At 40.5% G+C, this 21,800-nt stretch overlaps 1 protein-coding gene across 3 annotated transcripts in view; it reads left to right on the top strand.

The window, feature by feature from the left end:
- DOCK2 (dedicator of cytokinesis 2) overlaps positions 1–21,800 on the top strand; it is a 518,836-nt gene that overhangs the window by 485,164 nt on the left and 11,872 nt on the right. For all 3 annotated transcript variants that reach the window (XM_045027214.1, XM_045027215.1, XM_045027217.1), the window contains 5 exons: positions 2,724–2,808; positions 4,398–4,484; positions 12,549–12,725; positions 14,173–14,256; positions 18,479–18,616. In XM_045027214.1, the coding sequence (XP_044883149.1) occupies positions 2,724–2,808; positions 4,398–4,484; positions 12,549–12,725; positions 14,173–14,256; positions 18,479–18,616 (571 nt within the window). The remainder of the gene's footprint in view (positions 1–2,723; positions 2,809–4,397; positions 4,485–12,548; positions 12,726–14,172; positions 14,257–18,478; positions 18,617–21,800) is intronic.

Genomic DNA, 21,800 nt, shown 5'->3' with positions numbered 1-21,800 from the left:
ACTACTAGTAGTCCTAGGAAAAAGTGGTCAAAACTGAATTCCCTTTTCAGTGTGCCCTTGCTATTGAAGTAAGACAGATAATGGTAAAGCTTAGCTTAACGTAGAGTGAATTGCTGGTGTTCCTTGTATTGGTTTAGAAGGCTTTGATTTAACAGGAAGAAAAATGTATATCTTTAATGGAGTTGAAATATGCTAGCTTGGTTCAAATCTGCTCTCAGGAGCAACTTTCACCCAACCTATTCAGCTGTCATATATGGCAAGGATATTAGCACTATACATGCTCTCCTTGGAGCTGATCAGTGATAGGTAACATCTTCTTTTCAGGAATACACAGATAAGAGCCAATTATCCTTATCTTTTTAGTCTAATCCTGTTCAGGCAGCTTAGCAGAACTATAAGACTCAGTGATATCTTCTTAGTTGAATAAAAGGGTCTTGATTCTTAGCTAAGAGAATTTTCTGAAAGCAATGTGAGGCAGCTGCATTTTGCTTGAGAAGGAGATGTCACGCAATTCCACATTTGAAGGAATGTGGGGTTACCTTTAACAATATTGGCATTAAGTCTCTTCAAAAAGAAGGCTGAAAGTTCAACAGCTTTTCATTATCTTATTAAATACAGTTAGAATCCATTGCCTGGCTCCTTCTGATTTATAAACTGTTCCACGGGCTTTTGTTACATTCAGAATGGATTACTGCAATTCTTTGTCTGCAGGTTTGTCGGTAGCATGTTTGCAGATATTGCAACTAGTCCAGAATGCAATAGCATGAATGAGCCCACCTAAAACAAAGGATGGGAACAAGAACATTTCTCTTATTTTGAGATGAAATGTAATTTGTTGCTGCCAGTTTCAACTTGAATTTATTTTATAATTGGTGACTGACAAGCACCTCAGTGAATCTGTCCTTCGTTCACTGGACTTTGCAGTGCCAGCCATAGTTTGAACTTGGTGACTGTAAGACTCTTGAAATCCCCTACATAAAGGAAAATCTTTTGCCTTATTTAACATTTTGTAATCATGTCTCAGCTGCAGAACTCAGCCAAACTGCACTAAATTTCTTCCACCAATAATAGGAAGGATTTATTTTTGAGGAGAGTACTTGTAACTATAATTCTTATTTGAAAGAGATGATATTAGTGTATTTGTTTTAGTAAAGTGGTTAAAAATTTCTGTCCTAAGAGGGGTTATATAAAATTATTTGAATTGATATACCTCTTTAATGAGTCATTTAGTAAAGAGGTGATTTCAGTGGTTGTCACCTAGTTTAGGAATCATACACTCCCAATAATGAGCAAAATGAGAGTGCTCTTTGGCCAGATTCAGACCTTTGTTTTCTAAGCCTACTCTGCCAAAATACCAGATCATTTTTGAAGTTCTTTCTGGAAATATTTATGTAAGTTGCACCTAGACCTATAACATTGACTTTGCAGGGCAAAAACAATCTGTGCTTGGCTTTGCTAAATTGAATTCCTATAAATAAATAAAGTCTCCTGGGCAGTACAATATTTAAAGGGCCAGGACTGTATGTTTTGTGTTCTTTTCAAGTTACCTCCAATCCTCTATAATTGTATTTTAAAGTGGTTGGGGCGGAGGGCGCTGTATGTTCCTCTTGCAGTGCAACAGTAGTTGAAGATTATTTTTTAGCTAAGGAGATCATAGTATGAAAATGCACTGGATGCTACTGGTGTATTCGACCTTGATATTCCATTTCTATTAGATTTTATTCAAAATCCATCCATATGTGAAAAGAAATAGTTGTTTATGGCTTCACATGTGTTGTAAGCAGAATTATCAGGAGATCTGATCAACTGATTTGGCATGGGACGTGTTTGAACAAGCACACATTTAAGTCCAAAACAAAATATCATCTACTCCACTTGATCACTTAGTGTTCTTAACAATATACAGTGCTTTGTGGGTCAATCCATAAAACATAATTCACAGGTGGGTGTCAATAAAAGCAAAAACCTCCTCTACAGCTTTCCCTAAGTATTTCAGCCATATTCTGAACCGCCCACATCCTCCAGGTCACAGTTGAGGCACATCAGTGATGAAACTTAGTGCTACTCTCCCTGTTTGGTGGATAAATGGTTTCAGTTTTCTATACTGTTACTGCCAGTGGTGAGCTGGAGCAGGTTCCCACAGGTTCCCAAGAACCGATTGCTAAAATTAGACCTCCGTGGAGAACCGGTTGTTAAAGGGCCAGGGGGTGGGCAAAGAACTCCGGTCCTCGGGCTGGACCATCCTGTTGCTCCCAGGATTCCCAGCTGGGGAGGCTGAGGCTTCCCCGGCCCTTCCCCCGCTTCCCCCTAGCTGCAGCAGGGCTAGCCACCGGCACCAGCTGGGCAGCTCAGCTGAGCTCCTGAGTCATCCTGCTGCTTTGAGCTGCTGGCAAGGTAAGGGGGGAGGGGGCTGCAAGCTCTAGAGTTGCCGGGGGGGCAAGTGGGGCAATTTTCCCCAGGCCCTGCAGGGGCCCCCAGCCCCACAGGTATGTCTCCCCCCGCCCCAGCCTCTCCCCCACTTCCCCCCCCCCTTAAATCAGAACTTTTTATAGGGAACCGGTTGTTAAGATTTTGGCAGCTCATCACTGGACTTACTGCTGCACTTTTCATGAACACTAAATGACACTTAATTTAAAATCAGACAAAAAGAAAACTAGTTACTTTGATGGTGGGATCCAGCTGTGCTTGAATTATGTGTTTTACATCTTCTTTAAATCTTTTAGCTTTTATAAATCCAACTATGTTCAACGATTCCACTACTCAAGACCAGTCAGGAAAGGATCTGTTGACCCTGAAAATGAATTTGCTGTAAGTAACTTTTTGACATGGGAGGATCTTTGTAAAACATGTTGGAGCTGCTGTGGTTGTGAATTCAGAGCTTAATCCTTTAATAGTCATTCCCAGCTGCCCCACTATGGAAGGCCTAGTTTCAAGATCTGAAATAACCTATTTTCATTTCTACCACAGTACCGTTTAAATCTAGGGCTTCTCTATTTCTACATTACTTTTCAACATATTCTTGTTTTACATTTCCTGATTTGTACCCTAATTTCCTATTTTATTATCGTAATACTTCATTGTTTGAATTTTAGGTAAAACTTCTACGTTAAGTAAGTTAAATACAGTTTGGATATGCAGGAAAGTTCTCTAGTAAATTTTTCTATTGTTAAACAAGACAAAATATAAATACATATCAATAAAATGCATCACCACTAGTACTTAATAACTGCTTCACTCATAAGCTACCAGTATGCACTAAGGAGTGTAAATTGTCTGTTTTCATCGCTCATGTGAAGTGCTGAGTACTTGTATATGCCATACTGACTCACATCAGCTGTTCAATAATGCAACAACTACAAATAATGTTTATAGTTTTAATACACTTTGAGATCTACAAATGCTATAAATTATATGATTTTTATAATGTCATATACAGCAGTGTGGTAAGTTTTCTTACTTTAGAGGAATAAATATATAAAGTTTTATTATATCATAAAATTGTACAGTTGAGCGCTGTCAGGATATTGGTGGGGAAAACAAGTTAGGTTTTCAGATTTGTAAGAGCACCTTATTTCAAAATTGTAAGAAGCACTTAAATTATTTGTATTGTTCTGATCAGAGACTAACAGCACTAGCTAGTGATAGGTCTTGTGTGGGCAGGGACTGTACACACTGTCCCAAACCCAGAACACATGACACTAGCTGCATCCTGTACTCCCAGTTCTAGAACTTTAACATCCTGGTATGGTGATGTGGAATGGGTCTGAGAATCAGACACTGTAGTAGCACATTGTGCTTTTTGAGGAAGGTAATTATTAGTATTTCTGTTTTACATATGGGGCAGTTGAGACAGAGAGCCTGTATCTGCATTAGACTTGTTGTTAAAATTTCCCACTGTTACTACCACCAATTTGGCTCCCCCTGGTAACAATAATAGGAGGAACATTAGGGTAGGCAGGCTATTAGTAGTTTAATCCACCATGTTGTCTAACCTGCTTACAGCAACAAATTTTGTTAAAATTCTGACACTCTGATACAGAACTCCTACTGCTGGTAGGACCAGTTGTTTTCCTTAAAGTTTCTTAATTCAGAGTAAAGAAGGCCAGAGTAAGTGATTTGCCAGAGATCACACAGTCAATAGTGGCAGAATTGGGAATAGAAATTTGAGGGTTCCTTACCTTGTATAGACTGAGAGCTTAATGATGACCTAGTTTTGAAACAATAAACCACAAATTGCTGTGCTGGATTCCCTTTGCTGTGTCTTTCTGTGCACAAATTATTCTGTGTCATTTTTCTACCTAACTTTTTTTTTTTTGCAATGTAATTTCTATCAACTTCTATCCTGAAAAGACTAAGGTTTCAATCCTGTATTCTCTCTCTTTTTTTTTTTTTAACAGTCTATGTGGATTGAGAGAACATCATTTGTTACAGCTTACAAACTTCCTGGAATTCTGCGTTGGTTTGAGGTTGTCTCCATGTCACAGGTGAGTATTTACATGCTAAGTATCCTGATATACAAATTAATTTATATAAAGGTAGTGTAGCAGTTCTAACACAGACTGATTTTCAGATTAAATGGTTAAATTTTTTTTATCTATTTTTATTTTCTAAATCTACTCACAAGACTACTACTCTGTACATTTTAGGTTTTTTTTGTCAAATCCCTGCAAGCTACATGGAAACTATTTAAAAACATTGTAATAGAAGCTCAAACTATATGTATACCCCAAATAAAAAAAATGCCACCATGGCTAAACAGCAGAGTGAAAGAGGCGGTTAGAGGCAAAAAGGCAATCTTTAAAAACTGGCAGTCAAACCCTATAGAGGAAAAACAGAAAGGAGCATAAACTCTGGCAAGTGAAATGCAAAAGTATAATTAGGCAGGTCAAAAAAGAATTTGCAGAGCAACTAGCAAAAGACACAAAAACTAACAGCAAAAAAAAAAAAAATTAAGTACATCAGAAGTAGGAAGCCTGCCAACAATCTGAGAGGCCACTGGGGGTACATCTACATGGGTTTAAAAGACCTGCAGCATGGCTGTGGCTGGCCCGGGCAGATGACTCAAGCTGCCACGGCTTGAGCTTTGGGGCTGATTTGGGCTCAGGCTGGAGACTGAGTTCTCACAGCATCCCAGAGCTCTGGCTCCAGCCCAAGTCTGAACAGATACGTAGCAATTTTTCAGCACTGGAGCTCAAGCCCCACTGGCCTGAGACAGCTGACCTGGGCCAGCCACAGGTTTTTTATCCCTGTGTAGACAAACCCTGGATGATCAAGGTACTAAAGGATCACTCAAGGAAGATGGAGCTGTTGCACAGAAGCTAAATGAATTATCTGCATTGGTCTTTTCTGCAGCGGATGTGAGGAAGATTCACACACCTGAACCATTCTTTTAAGGTGACAAATCTAGGGTGAAAGACTGATATGTCAATAGAGGTAGTTTTGGGATAAATTAAACATTAATAAGTACTAGGAGCTGCTGATCACTACCCATTGAGCCCGACAATCTAGCCAGCCTTCTATCCACCTTATAGTCCATTCATCCAATCCATACTACTTTAACTTGCTGGCAAGAATACTGTGGGAGACCATATCAAAGGCTTTGCTAAAGTCAAGATATATCACATCCACCACTTTCCCCATATCCACAGAGCCAGTTAGCTCATCATAGAAGGCAATCAGGTGGGTCAGGCATGACTTGCCCTTGGTGAATCCATGTTGACTGTCTGATCACCTTCCTCTCCTCCAAGTGCTTCAAAATGGATTCCTTGAGCACCTGCTCCATGATTTTGCCAGGGACTGAAGTGAGGCTGACTGGTTTATAGTTCCCTGCGTTCTCTTTCTTCCCTTTTTTAAAATATGGGCACTATATTTGCCTTTTTCCAATCGTCCGGGACCTCCCCCGATCACCACAAATTCAATACATTGAAATGATGGACAGCTCAGCCCTGCTGTGGTTAAAGATTACAACTCATATGATAAGGTACTATCCTGAGACTCCCTGACAAAAGGATAAATAGTCTTAAATTACATTCAAGTAATTGGGCATGGGCATGCTTCTTGGCTTTTGGCGTGAGGGCTTATCTACACAGACACACAGTGTGCAGCAAGCCAGAGTGTAAATCTACAGCACACTAGCTTTCCACACACTAACTGGCTGTTTGGACTCTGCACAAATAGTTCTGTAGTGTTAGCACAAGGTAGCAGGCTCCTCCAGATTTACACCCTGGCTTTCTGCACATAAAGTGTCTGTATGTTCAAGCTCTGAGGTATTGTTGGTACATGATGGGCCAAAGAAGTGCTGGAAATTGCTAGTACAAAAATAATTTGAGATTCCTTCAGTTTTACTGATTCTGACCTTCCTTGTTTTGAGGAGTTTGTCAATATTATTTGTACTTTATTTTAGTTTTTACCTGCTGTAATTGCACAAAAGTAGTTCTCAACATCATATTTATTACAGTCCCCTTGAATTGACACTGGTGATCTGAGATCATCTCAAGGAAATCCCTGTGGTGATGACTTATCAAAAAATGTGATAGTATTCCCTTTAGTAATAGGGAAATTATATTAAGTTCTCAGAGGTATCCCTCTGATTTTTTCATAAAATGCACAAAAGAATTTGGACAATTTTTAAAATTATTGTTCAGATACCCCTCATGTTTTTTTTCCCCTTTACTGTACAAGTGGTCACTTCCTTTCTTCAGGAGCCACCTCTATCAAAAAAATAAAAAAAAGAATAGAAGGAACAGTAGGCACCTCTTACTCAACAGACTCCTTGTCTTATCGTTGCTTGCAGTAAACCAGCATGGGAAATTGGGAATTAGTTCAGTGTTGCACAGGGAACTCCGCCAATCCCCACAAAATGAATACATGAGCAATAGTCAGGCTGAGGCTCAGGAGCTGCAAGTGGCTCTTTAATGTGTCTCCTGTGGCTCCTTGCAGCACATGGTATTAACCCACTGTATGATTTAGTTATTAACCAATCTAAGTCATTAACTATTCAGGATGCTTTTACTATATTATTAACCAATTGTAGAATACTTGCTCAGTCATTTTGCTGTGAGAATAATATATATAAAATAGTAAATGAAATAATGAATTCACACGACTGTGGCTCTTTTAGGTGATGTTGATCACTAATTTGGCTCCTAAGCATCACTGGAATACACACATGTAGATGCACTAAAAGAGACAAGACCGTTAGAAAATATCTGACATGAAGCTTGAAAAAGCAGTTGGTGGGGAAGAGAGTTGCAATAAGTCAATAACGTGCGACCACTGGTAATTAGTACCGAGGGTCAATGTTGGGATATTGAAAGTCTTTTTCCTGAGTGTCTGGCTTGAGAATCTTGCCCGCATGCTCGGGGTTCAGCTGATCGCCATATTTGGGGTCGGGAAGGAATTTTCCTCCAGGGTAGACTGGCAGTGGCCCTGGAGGTTTTTCGCCTTCCTCCGCAGCATGGGGCAGGGGTCGCTTGCTGGAGGATTATCTGCTACTTGAAGTCTTTAAATCAGGATCTGGGGACTTCAACAGCTGAGTCAAGGGAGAGAATTATTTCAGGAGTGGGTGGGTCAGCTTTTGTGGCCTGCATCTTGCGGGAGGTCAGACTAGATGATCATAATGGTCCCTTCTGATCTTAAGTTCTATGATTCTATGATTCCTAACCTGCTGCCTTAACAGTTTTTTTTTAAATTTGATCTACTAAAAATCCCATTGACCATAAAACTGGACATCACTTCAGATCCAGGATCTCAAATGTCCTGCTAAAAGAAATCTGGCCTATGAAGGATATAGGAGCTTGATTCAAGGGAAAGGAACATCAGTCCATCCCACAAAAGGCCTGCTCAAAGCCAAATGGAAGCTCTGATTAATACAGCCAGCTGCACAGAAATGGAATGTGAAGTTTTTATTGCTGCTTCAGACCCATATTAGAACTATCACAGCAGGTTAAAATCTTTACATCTTGAGTGTTCTATAAATTTTATAAAGTACAACTCAGGTGGTTATTAACAGTCAGGAATTGGAATTCCATTGTTTAGCCAAGCATAGCTTTTATAGCCTAAAAGAACACAGGAGATTTAATACTTAGAAAACCTATGGACCCCAAAGTTTGGCCAGCTTCATTGAAAAGTTTTAGCTGGGGCTCAACTCTAGACAAACCCCATCATTTTTTCAGCATTGCAAAGGAATGATTATTTATTTTGAGATGGAAACATGCAGAAAACTTAGTGATTTTATTTGAGTTGAAGCCCTGTGAACCATAACACTTTGACTAAAACAATTTGAATTTAAATGGCTGAATTTCACAGAACTCTGAATGTACATTTTAGAGTATTATATTTAAATATTATATACTGTATATAGGCCAATTATAAATATTATCTGGTTTCCTTCTTATATGTCACATTCATCAACATATTAGGATCATATTGTAAAATCCCCACAAAGTTTTTGCCTTCAGGAAAAACTGCATTTTAAAAATATTTCCTTGGCAACTTATATTTATAACCAAGTATAGAGATGTGAGTATGAGACTGTCAAATTAAAATTCATTCTTAAAAGAAAAACTTCCTTATGTATGTTAATAGCAATACCCTAAATTATTGCAAAGAAAAATAAAATATAATTTCCTTTACCATATATAGAGGACTTTTTTTTTTTTGGCATGTCATTTATTTTTGAGAATAAAAATAAGATCATTAGTTTCTGTTTCTTGTTTTTATGCATAAACTGCAGTATTAACATACCTCCCAGTATTTCATGTGGCTAGAGCAGGACACAGCACCACTCAGGTTTGGCCTGTCTACCCCTCCGTAGATGGAAAAGCTGATAGGCCAGACTTGAGTGGCACTGTGACCCCATGCTCCAAGTTGCAATGCCACTCAGTTTGGGGACCTTCTCAAATGGAGGGCCTGGGGCAAACAAATGGCTCCTTCCCCTGGGCAGACTTGAATGTGGGCAATTTTCACTTCAACGGGCACAGGGAGTTCTGGGGCTGAATATCGGACAGTGCCATGAAAACTAGGACTGTTGGGAGATCTGATGTTAGGGGTTCAAACCTGTATCTAATTAATTTTTCCCTAAAATTATTTCTATTAAAAGCTTTTACAAAAAAGGAAATATATTTTGTCCCATATTACCTGACTCTAATCTCCATTTTCCTCCTGTTCCAGACCCACATCGCTCAGGCCCTGTGTGCTACCCATTCTCCTCTTTAATGCTCCCGTGGTCTGCTCCACACCAGTCCATCTTTTTTTTAACAATCCCTCCTGTCCCCGGCACAGCCTCCCTTTCTTCCTCATATCCTTTACCAAAACTCCCTTGTTAGCTTTCCGTCAGTATCATCTATCCAGGTGCCACATGGTCTTGAACCCCATCATTGTTTAACAACCTAAAGAGCACTGAACAAAGCCATAGAAATGACCTGAGTTCTGTGAACACTGATGTTCTCCCCAAGAGCAGTGTTGCTTTTTTCTTTCTTTTATATGGTCTCTTCTCCTTCCCCTTCCTCTTGTCATCTCCCATTACATCATTTGTCTACTGGAGACTTGAAGCTCCTTGGGGCAGGGACCTTCTCTTTTATCTGTCTGAAGTGTCACATATGCTTATGCCATTATATATGCAACACCACTCTTGAAATTTTAAGGCTTAAATCAACATCAAGTTAACTAAGGGCTTGTCTACATAGTACAGCAGTGAGCACTAGAGGGGTGTGAATTCTAAAGCACACTGCTGTGTTGCATATTAATTAGCCCTTGTAGACCCTTCTGGTGTGCGCTAAAAATTACCTAATGTGCATTACCCCAGTACTGTTGAGAAATTTAGCATTTATCTAACAATCTGATCTCACTGAGACAGTACTACACTAATGCACACTAGGGAGCTTTTAGTCCACGCCAACATGGATTACATAGCCCTGCTAGCATGCCAAAATGTTTGGTACGCTTGAAAATTTACATCCCTCTAGTGTGCTTAGCTACACCATGTAGACAAACCCTAAGAAGCCACTATTTAATTTGCAACTGTTACATTACATCTAAATCACCGGCAGGAGAATACTGTGGGGGCTGGACAGAGACCCAAGAGGTTCCTAAATTGGGATTTGTCTTAAGCATTAGCCCTTTGTTGCCCATATACTTAAGGTTAAATAGCTATTTATACTGATAGTGTTACTTTCTATATAACCAACAAGTGGCTAAAGGAGCAAAGCATATCTTGGTGCAGTTTTACTGCCATGATAACAGATAACCCCATTTACATTCTGATCTTACATTGGAGCACAGTGCTGTACCAGATTTAGAAGGGGAACATGGTACTGTGTGATCACCTATTTCCCTCCTTTCTTCTCAGACAACATGACTATGAGTCAGGGGCGGCTCTAGGCATTTCGCCGCCCCAAGCACGGCAGGCAGGCTGCGTTCGGCGGCTTACCTGCGGGAAGTCCGCTAGTCCCGCGGCTTCGGCGGACCTCCCGCAGCCGTCCACCGAAGCCGCGGGACCAGCGGACCTCCCGCAGGCAAGCCCCCGAAGGCACCCTGCCTGCTGCCCCCACGGCACCGGCAGAGCACCCCCCCCACGGCTTGCTGCCCCAAGCACGCGCTTGGCGTGCTGGGGCCTGGAGCCGCCCCTGCTATGAGTGCATCTCTGCACCTCCTGTCCCACTTTGAGCATTGGCACAATGTCTATCTTTTTATGATGGTAGCCAGCTCTCCCACACACCCTGCAACAAGAGAGAGAACAGACATGCTGCTGGCTATAAATAAGATATAGAAAAAAATCAGCTTTTCTCTTACTCTTCCCTATTTTGGCAGAACCCAATTCACTGCCACATGAATGCAGACAACGAAAGATCTTGTTATGAGAGACCTGATGCTGTTACATTAGTTCTAGCACAGACATCAAACCCATTATGTTTTTTATCTAAGAAATGAAAATGACCAAGGAGTGGGGAAGTGTCAACAGATGTTAGAGAAATTCATCATCTATGATACAATAAGATGTTTGTGTTACTCCCTTGAATATTTCATTCCTCAGTGCTGGATGCGTGCATTTCAAAAAAACATGTCCTGCTAGAGCAAGAAATCACTAACGAGTTCTACTTTTTTTTCCCCTTTTCTTATATTTTCTTTTCCCTTGTTCTTGATTACAAAGGACAACTGCATGAAAGCAACATCTTGTTTCCTAGGAGTTCATTTGCTCCTGCTGCTATTCTTCACCTGAAGTCATAATCTTCTGTTTCTGATATTTCATTTGGTTACTTTGCTATTGATTATAATTTCAGAGGCATATACAAGGGGATTATGAATTCAGAGGTGGAATATGCAACAGTAGTGGGAGTATTCTTTAAAAACCCTAATCCTGTTTTTTATTCAGATGTCCTGAGGAGAGGATTGCATAAAAATACACAAAAGATATAGAAGAAGGTTTGCTTTTTCAATTATTTTTTCTCTGCTGTGATGGATCAGTTCTTCACTCCCCTTCACCTCTCCTCTACACACACATACATATTATTAAAACTGTTCACTTTGAAAAATATTTGCACTTCCTCAGTGCTCTCAGAACAAGAATAGAAAGCACAGGAGATATTACACAATGGATCTATATCTGTACAGCATTCTTGAGAGCTGGCTGAAAAGCACACCTGAGCCCTATGTGGTGTCATCTAATCCAGTTGGACACTGGTTTAGCAGGAGGCCTGGGAAGTTTTAGGAGTCAGCATGAGTAGTTACAATTTTTGTTTTGTTTTTTACATTTCATTAGACAAAGATGATGCCTCTGCCCTAGGGATGGATTAATGTATTGTATCTACCTGGTATGAAAGTCCCAGTGTACGATTCCAGAAAATCCAGTCCTGTGGAGGCCAACCTACTCTTTTCCAGATTTTCTACCCAGATTTACCAAGTTACTGAGACTCCATGCTCCTGGTCATTTTCATGGCTGGGCAGAGTATTTCTCAGGCAAGATGGGTACTTAAACTGGTAGGCATACTCTGAAGCTTTCATGATAGGTATTAAAAATGCACCATCAATGTGGTCAAACTTTCCTCTCCTTTGCTTCAAGATTAGAGCTTTTCCTTATATTAATCAGGGTTGTGGGACTGTTCATATGGATTGACCTCAGATTCTGCTCGAACCTCTGAGGTTCCAGAATACTCATGGTGACTTAGTGCTTAGTTATTTTCTCATGATTTAGTGGAAAATTATACATTCTGCTCATGAATAGCAGCAATCATGAATAGCAAATGCAGTTGGTGAGCAATCCACAAACCAACATTCGTTCATTCCTCAACAAAGGTACCATGCAACAAACAAGTAAAAATCAAACTCTTTTTGTGAACAAGCAGTGAACAGAAACTAGGGTTTAATTTGTTGAATGAATTGTTGCCCATGATTAGTTTTCCAGAGGCATGTACGAATATTCACCGAAAAGAGGGGGGGGGGAAGCTTTCGCTGAGCAGATGATTTTCTCTGGGCTTGCTACTGTATCAATGAAAACCAAGAAAAATTTAAATCAAATAGACACATTAAACATTCCTCCTCTTATTTCATAGGCAACCATTAGTCCGCTGGAGAATGCCATTGAGACAATGTCCATGACGAATGAGAAAATTTTGATGATGATTAACCAGTACCAGAGTGATGAAAATCTTCCCATTAACCCTCTCTCCATGCTTCTGAATGGGATTGTTGATCCAGCCGTCATGGGAGGCTTTGCTAAATATGAAAAGGTAATGATTTTAATAGCTTGAAGACCATCTTCACAGATTTTTCTGTTCTCAGTAATGATGATAGCTCTGTTTCTGCTTGTTTAGTGATTGTCAAAAACTGTGGTGGGAGATAGTAGGATGGGGACAAAGAAAGGCTGAACCTCATTAATTTGAAGATCCTCAGAATCTGGTCATGTCTGACTTAGTCTTCTTTAAAAGTTGACTCTAACATGGATGTAGGACTGATGCTCAAAATTAATTGCAGGCATGGGGGTTTCCATGTAAGTGTGATATGGAAGGATATGATTACATATGTTCTAATGAAATAGCCTTCCATGCCTCAACTGGTTTGGTCTGGGGTAAATCATCGCAAGTTCTTCTTCTAGCAGTCTAGCAGACTCAGAGTCAGTAAATCTCTTACCTTGTTAACTGCATTTTCCAGTAATTGCAGCCTTCACAAGGCAGTTTTTGTTGTAAAGAAATGTATTCTGTTAGAACAACAGGGTACATGGAGGCGCAGCTCCTTAAGGAACTCAGTTATTGAAGACAATAATTCCAAGACAGCCTCATAACAAAAATTTTAGAAGGGATATTAAATCTCATCCTTCAAGGCTTAAGACAATCTCTATTAGAGATAACAATGAGACTTAATTATCACATATCTGTGGCGCTCTTGCACCTTCCTGTGAACATCTAGTGCTGGCTTCTATCAGGCCATCTAGTCCAGTATCTGGTCTCTATCTTCATATATTCCCGAGCAATGGAAACCTCTCTGACCAAACCTATAAATGTCCTGGAAGGTCTCTAAATCATTTAAAAAAGGCATTCATCTGCATTATATTCACCAAACCTGCAGTGAGGCAATCAGTCATAACACAGCTGCATGTTTACTTACTACCTTTACTTTGACCAAGAGGGATTTTACAGCTAAATGGCTGGCTGGGTGTCCATCAAAGGGAGCTGTTCCCCACCCCCAATGTATCACAGGTGCCGTGAGTAATGGCTAAACTTATTAATTGCATTGGTATTGGTCTGTGTCCTATAGCGGCCGGTGGAAAAAATTAACTGTTATCCAACTGATCATCCAGGAGGTACCATTATGTTAGCTAAACAACAAAAAAAGGTACCATTCATTGATGGATAAATTATGGCACTCCAAATACTTGGTACCCCTAACTGAAGTGTTAGTTAAAAAAATTGAAAACAAGAGGTTGGCTTTTCAAGATTGTGGTCCTGAGCTCAAATGTGTTAAATTGACACTGAAAATATTTGAACAAATAAAAATTCCCTTTGATCCTCAATTGGTTTACTAACAAAGCATCACCACAAGCAGCTGCTCTAGAGGAAAGCAGATGTCTTATCATTCAACTAGAGATAGAGTTCTATAGTGATCAGTGACTCACACTGGAGAAAACGTTGATTCCTTTTTGTGTTAAGAAGGACTGAATGATTTCTATGCCCCTCGCAGGCTTTCTTCACCGATGAATATGCCAAAGACCATCTAGAGGATCAAGAAAAGCTGAACCGACTCAAAGACCTGATTGCTTGGCAGGTAATGCCATACTGGCAACAATTTTCTGAGGTTTACTTGGCTATTCTTTTTTTCCATTTATCAGTTTTCTTTCCATTGGGAGAGTGTAATGTGACTTAAATGGTTCTGTCATTTTTATTTGTATGTTTCCCTCTCCTGCTTTTTTAAAAGGAAAAAAAATCAGCATTATAGCTAGAAACTAACAGATTGGCTTAGTGCTACATTACCAAAGATTTTTACAATGGGTTCCTACTAAAGTGTTACTTTACCCTGTGATAAATCTCCTGTCCTGGGGACATGTGGGATTGCAGAGAGGAGGTATGAGAGGTATTAATTTGAACCTATTCAGGCAAAAATGCTCTCTCAAACACAAAAGGAAGCTTACACCACTTGGCAAATGTTAACATATATAACTGGAAATCTGCTTTACTGACAAACTTATTCAGATTCTGGATCAAATTACACAGCCAAGATTTGTTATCTTCTGAAATGGAGTGGTGCAGATAAAACTTTGTCGGGGATCTAGAGATAGCCTCCTCTTTATTTTTTAAACAACTGCCATTTTTGTGAGGTTTGATCCATTCCAAATTGAATACATTTTCCCCTGCAGAGTACATTTTAATTTTGAGGAGGGACTGGTTAGCAGTGTCTGGAGAAGGGTGGGTGAAACACCACCAGACTCTGAGAAATCTCCTGACAACCTCCGGACAGTTTGAGGGCAGAGCTTTAACAATAGGCCACAGAGAGACCCCCTCCAGCATATCTCTGGAATTGTTTGCATAAAATTCGCACAAAAGAAGCTACTCTTATTGCTACTGGATAAGATCTTAAACTCTAGCAGACGTCCCTGGAGACAAAACTGAAAGTGTAAGAAGACCATAGGGGGCTTCACAAGTTGATGAGAGAAGGGGAGACTATAAATGTTAGAAAACACTTCACCTTCATTTTTAGCTTTCCTCACTCATTTTAAACATTCATTGTTTGTCATACTTTTTTTGGAGTAAAAAACTTCAATGGAATTTGTTGTTGCTTAGGGGCCATGCAGTACATACCCCATATCATGTGCATGATTGCTGCTGTACATCCTTATGCAACACTCAGCTCCACAAACAGCATAGAGGAGTGGTAGTCAATACTTTATAAGATTGATCTCTCTAGAGAAAAGAGAGAATATTCTACCTGCGCCAGCTACATTCTGGCTATTTTTTTCTTATTTTTAAAGTGTGCTTTGATAAGCTACCCAACCTGCGGCTTCCCCTTGTTCTCAAAGAATAAAACACATCTACTGTAGACGGTGTCACAAAAGCAACATCAGTTTTGATGAGATTCAAGGGAAAATAGCTCTCTTTATTGTCCTAAACTATTTGGTGCTACAAAGAGGAGGAAAAAAAACCCATGACTTCAGGAAATATCAGAGCTATTTTTATGATCTTGTCAAAACAGTTAATGCTGCTACAAAACTGTATCTGGGACACAGAGTGACTGTGGGATAGAAAAGCTTCATTTTAAATTTCTCTGCCAATCTATAACCACTGCTATTTGTGAACACTTCCCCTCCCTGCTCTGAAATGTAAACAACATGAATGAAAGAGAAATATATTATATTTGCTATTAACAGAATAGGCATAAAATCATTACATTAGGTTCATGTGCAATATTAAAATATGCTAGTGATTCTTAAATGTCTCAAACCCTACCACTGGGTTTCTTTTTCTCCCCTCATGTGGATGGCTGGGAAATATTATTCATTAGACAAGAATCCTCTCATCAGTAATGTGTGACTCTAGATTTCTTTTGATATGTCCTGTATATCCCTCTTTCTACTATAGAGCCTGCCATATATTTCCCATCACTGTATTATCAGAACAGCTCACACGTGTTCATGAAATGTGATTCATAACACCCCTGTGAGGAAAGGAAGCATTATCTCCATTGGACAGATAAGGAGGCAGCAAGCCTTGACGATCAGTTCCTGTCTTTAACCACAAATGAAGCTTCCAAATAAGTTTCCTCCACTGCATCTTGTTGAATTTTAATTACTCTGGTTTTGGGGCTTTCCATAACTGATGGTCACCAAATTTCACAGATTTGTCTCCTGGATACCCCACACCCTTATCTGCACAGCGTTCTTCTCCCTTATTGACAGTCTGAAACACTTAATGGATGCCCCAGATTGCACTACAAAATTGCAGCTTTTGTGGTTTGTCTTGAATTTAATACAATGTCCTTAGGCCCCAGAACTGTAATTCAGACACTTCCCTGTTAGCTCCCCAGGAGAGGATCAGCAGATTGTCCATAACAGAGGTACTTCTAAGAGGCAGGCTGAAAATGAACTTCCATAAAATAGATCAGTAAGGATATTTTTATATATGTTAATGCTATTTACAGGGTCATAACACAATACATGAAACCTGAAAATATAAGTGGATAATGCAAAGAACAATGCATTACTTAGAACTAGCTATAAGGTTTTTGCTGCATTACCAAAAGATTATTTTCAATAGGATAGTTAAAAGTATAGTGAATAAATCTCACAAATAGCCTTCTCAAAGAACTCAGGAGCAAGTAGGTGCCCTCACAGTTGAGGAGAAGAGCGGGCTAGTTTCACTGCATGGCTATACTTGTTTACTATTGTTTATACATAGGGCCCTACCAAATGCATGGTCCATTTTGGTCAATTTCACGGTAATGGGATTTTTTAAATAATAAATTTCATGATTTCAGCTATTTAAATCTGAAATTTCACGGTGTTGTAATTGTAGGGGTCCTGGCCCAAAAGGGAGTTGTGGGGAGGTCACAAGGTTATTGTAGGGCAGATTGCGGTACTGCTACCTTTACTTGTACACTGCTACTGGCACTGGCACTGCCTTCAGAGCTGAGCAGCTGGAAGATGGCAGCTGCTGGCCAGGAACCCAGCTCTGAAGGCAGAACCGCGCCCAGCAGCAGCACAGAAGTAAGGACGACATGGTATGGTATTGCCACCCTTACTTCTGCACTGCTGCTGGGGGGTGCTTCTTTCAGAACTGGGCACCTGGCCAAGAGCTGCCACTCTCCAGCCGCCCAGCTCTGAAGGCAGAGCAGAAGTAAGGGTAGCAATACTGCAATCCCCTTAAAATAACCCTGCGACCTCTCCTGCAACTCCCTTTTGAGTCAGGAGACCTAATTCGAGAAATGCTGGTCTCCCCCATGAAATCTGTATGGTATAGGGTAAAAGCACAGAAAAGACCAGCTTTCATGGTCCATGATGCGTCTTTCATGGTCGTGAATTTGGTAAGGCCCTATTTATACAGTACCCAAAAGTGTGCCAGGCATTTTACAAAACAACTAGAGATGAGAGATACAGTCCCTACCCTGGAGATCATATAGTCTAATGTAAGAGTGTAACAAAGGAAGTGGGAAGGCAGAGGAGAAGGATCACAGTAATAAGATGATGTTTGCTTCATTCTGAGCACATTTAGGTAGTATATTTATGTATTTATTTTCTGGTAAAGTAACTTGCTATGTTGCGACACAGAATTTAAGGGATTTCATGTGGGATTTAAATGAAGAGTGGATGTTGTCTTGGTGAACTGGGATGGAGAGGCCCCTTGTTAACCTGTTTATCTCTGAGAGAATGGCTGCCTGCACCTTTCTTCTTCTAACAGAACAGATAGACTTAAGATCCCCTGACTTAAATCACTGGCAGTCCCAAAGACACAGAATGATGGGTTTCCAAGAAAAGTTAGGATTTGGAAACTAGGAGTGTGACAGCCATTTGGATCAAATGGATCAATCTTTCTGCCTACACTCAGTCATCAAGAAATGGCAAGTGCCTTTGTTTAGCAGATGGATTAGTATTTGAGATAACCAAATCTCCCTTTGACAAGTCATGTTGAGTGCACAGAATTGAACTCTCAATGCTGTTTCTGTGAGCAGAACCAGGGATTTTCTCAGATTCTTTAACAGGGTGTATCCAAATTTCAGAATATGGAAAAAAAAACCAACCAAACAAAAAAAACCCCTCTGTCACCATGAAGTAGCCCACTCAGGCAGCCTGCTCCAACAGTTTACCCAGCAAGCTGACTTTTCAGAAGCCCTCTCCAATTTGCAGCAAGCTGCCTATCTGCTTCTCCCAGTTCCTGGGGCTGACAAATCTATTACAAGTCTCAGTAATGGTTTTGCAGTTTACTTGGCAGATTCTGTAAATGGTGGGAGGGGGCTTGGCAGATCCAGTTTAATATTCTTGCTTTTTATTTTATCCAAGATACCTTTCCTTGGGGCTGGAATTAAGATTCATGAAAAAAGAGTTTCTGATAACCTTCGTCCTTTTCACGACCGTATGGAGGAGTGTTTCAAGCACTTAAAGATCAAAGTAGAAAAACAATATGGAGTCAGAGAATTGGTAAGGCTCTCTATTTATTTCTCTCCTCTCTGCTTCACTTTCCCTTTATTTAGTGTATGCCCTGTACTTTTCCTGCAATCAAAAGTGCCTACTGCATATTTGTTACTTAGGGTGGTCCTGTGATGTGAAGGCACTATGACCTGAATCTTACAGTCAGAGTAGTTTATTAGTTCCCTGATGCACCAAACATCCCCCATTCTGAATTTGGAATCCTTCCCTATCTCTGTTAAACTTGCATTTCTTTTTCACATTATAAAGAAACAAGCCCTCTGACAACATGCCATGACCCATTTTTTTCTCTTTCGAATATTTTTTAGTAGCTCTGATCCACACTTGTCCATTGATAGCTCCCTGCCCTTGTCTGATTCCAACCATGTGATTCTGCTTCTATTCCCAGATAACTCTGGGAGCAAAACAAGTCTAAATATCTGAACATTAGTTCAGTTGTTTGTTGGTGTTAGAAATTAGAGCCCTGTTGTTTGGGGATTGAAATTGTGCTGCTCCTGCTATATATTCATTTTTTACATGTTGATTCAATTGTTATACTGGAAAAAAACTTCTCCCCTACAGCCTGGGCATCATTCTATGGTATATTCCTGAATAATGCCAATTCCAGCCATTTATGTCAATATCTTTCCTATAATTCAGTCAACTGGAGGCAGACTCACAATGTGGAAAGAGATGTAACCCAATGTCCACAATCCAGCCAAATGTTGAGACCTTCAACAGCCTTTTGGATCAACTTTTGTAAAAGTAAAGAGCAACTTCGTATGATTTTTACTTGACAAGAGCAAGAATATAACATACTGCTTTTGTGACTAACCCCTCTCCTTCTCCGCACTAAGATTTCCTTTCCAAGCCTTCCATAGTTTGACAGAATCCCCGTGGCCTACACCAGGGATCGGCAATGTTTGTCATGCGGCCCACCAGGGTAAGCACCCTGGAGGGCCAGGCCAGTTTGTTTACCTGCTGCGTGCGCAGGTTTGGCCAATCGTGGCTCCCACTGGCTGCTGTTTGCCGCTCCAGGCAATGGGGGCAGTAGGAAGCGGCGGCCAGCACATCCCTTGGCCCGCGCTGCTTCCCGCAGCCCCCATTGGCCTGGAGCAGCAAACCATGGCCAGTGGGAGCCGCAAGCAGCCAAACTTGTGGACGTGGCAGGTAAATAAACCCGACCAGCCTGCCAGGGTGCTTACCCTGGCCGCCTGCCAAAGGTGAACACAGTATACAGTTATGACAGTTTTCAGGATGCCCAGCACGGAGAGTCAATTGTTTCCCCCTGCCTCCAGTGAGAAAGATACTTGCTTGTGCTTAACTGGGTGTCCACTCCCTGGCCCCTCCAGTCTGTTAGCCACCCTAACAATCTCCTGTGGGCTATGCCAGCTTTACTTTGCCTTGCAGGTTAACAATAGGTGCACCCCCCCCCCCGTCCCTGAGCCCCTTTGAAACATCTCTCTGTAATCTTCAGCCCCTTATCCACTGAATACTCACAGTGATACCAGGTATGTGGTCTTCAAGGGAACAATATACACACCAACTTGAACATATCAGCCCAGGGTCAGCTCCTTAGATAATACCCCAGCACTGAGATATGTTTATAATGAAAACAATCATAAGTTCAGTATCAAGATTTAAGACATAGTGAGTAGTGATAATGGAGACAGAAAGGTTACATAGAAAACAAAATCACAACACGCTTTCTAGAGACTAAATTTTCAGTCTAAGTTCAGCTCAACCAAAATGTCCTTTTGCAGCATTTCCAAACAAGGCTGGTTGGGATCCCATTTTCATGAATGTAAACGCACTGCCCATTTACTTCCTATGTGCAGGATAAAGGGATGTCTTTTTGCCTTCCTCTTAAATTCCCCAGAGATAAGACAACCCCTTCATTCATTCTCCTTGTCTCTGTTGACTTTGTATGTAAATAGAGCTTCCATTTTGTGGGCTTACAATGCTTAATTTACAAGTGAACCGAGATACGTGAAATACATAGTTTATCAACCCCGCCTTGATCCAGACTTTGGGGAACATATTTTCATTATACATATATGAAATAGCTCTTTAGATGCAAATCTCCCCTTACTCATTCTGGGCTGCCTTCCTGAGCTGAGGTTCAGCATGTTTCAAAACAATGTAATGTGCTGTTACAAAATACAGTTCTATTAAAAAATATGTGATGCAGCAAAGCACATTATTTTATCACTGCTCAAGAAGTTTCTCATAAATTAATAAAGTTGGCGGATAGCAGTATTTCATCCACTTTATCACATACAGAAAAGCCAGTTAGTTTGAAATGGAGTGCCATTTCAGTTTGATCATCCCTAATTCTCTTTCAGGCTGCTGGTGCGAGCTTTTTGTATTTAAAAGGTGGCTGCACCCATTGTGTGTTATCACAGCACTCTGGGAGCTCACAGGATGAGAGGCAATTCTCACTGCACATAAACTGTGAAAAGTGTTTGAAAATAAACTTTGGAACTATAAATGGATTTTCTGGTCCTCTTGCTAGAGGAAACTGTCTTAGTGAAAAGCGACAGCATCAGAAACCAACAGTCGGGGAGTCTAGCATATGAGATTATACACCAATTTCCAAACATATTCAACAGTATCTGAACAATCAGAAGAACTTTATTATGTAATTAGCAAACATGGTGGGTCCTCAGATTTATTTTTAAAGTTATTATTGTGTTATTAAAGCAGGATGGAAAGTAGTTCACAATGGATGTGTGTTGGGAAATGCTTCTCAACCTGTGACATGGGGAGTTGGATGAACTAAAATGGGGAAAGTTCACACTTACAAAACTCACTTGAGGCAATATTTCAGCTGAGAAAGAGGAGGGCATATCTGAACACACAATTTAATTGTGGATCCTTGGATCCAACCTCAAGAATGGGAGCAGACTCTGCTGTTTAGATCTATGTTGGGAATTGGCCAAGACCTTGCTGCTACCTACCAGCATGAGGGACCAGAAAGGAGGAAGTCAAAGTCACTGCCATGGAAATAATCCCCACATGAGCTGAGAGCTTGCTGCAGCCCGAGCACAAAAAGAATGATGAGTGGCCAATAGCCAGTTCAATCTCCCCATTGCATTGACCAATCTTGACTAATAAGAGAGACTTCTCATCTCAGGCCATGTCATTTGCATGATTTAAAGGAATGGAAGTGGATGGAGCACCTAGTATGACCACA

The sequence above is a fragment of the Mauremys mutica genome, chromosome 8 (genome assembly GCF_020497125.1).
Source record: "Mauremys mutica isolate MM-2020 ecotype Southern chromosome 8, ASM2049712v1, whole genome shotgun sequence".
Classification (NCBI taxonomy): domain Eukaryota; kingdom Metazoa; phylum Chordata; order Testudines; family Geoemydidae; genus Mauremys; species Mauremys mutica.
This window is presented reverse-complemented; position numbering and strand designations above follow the sequence as displayed.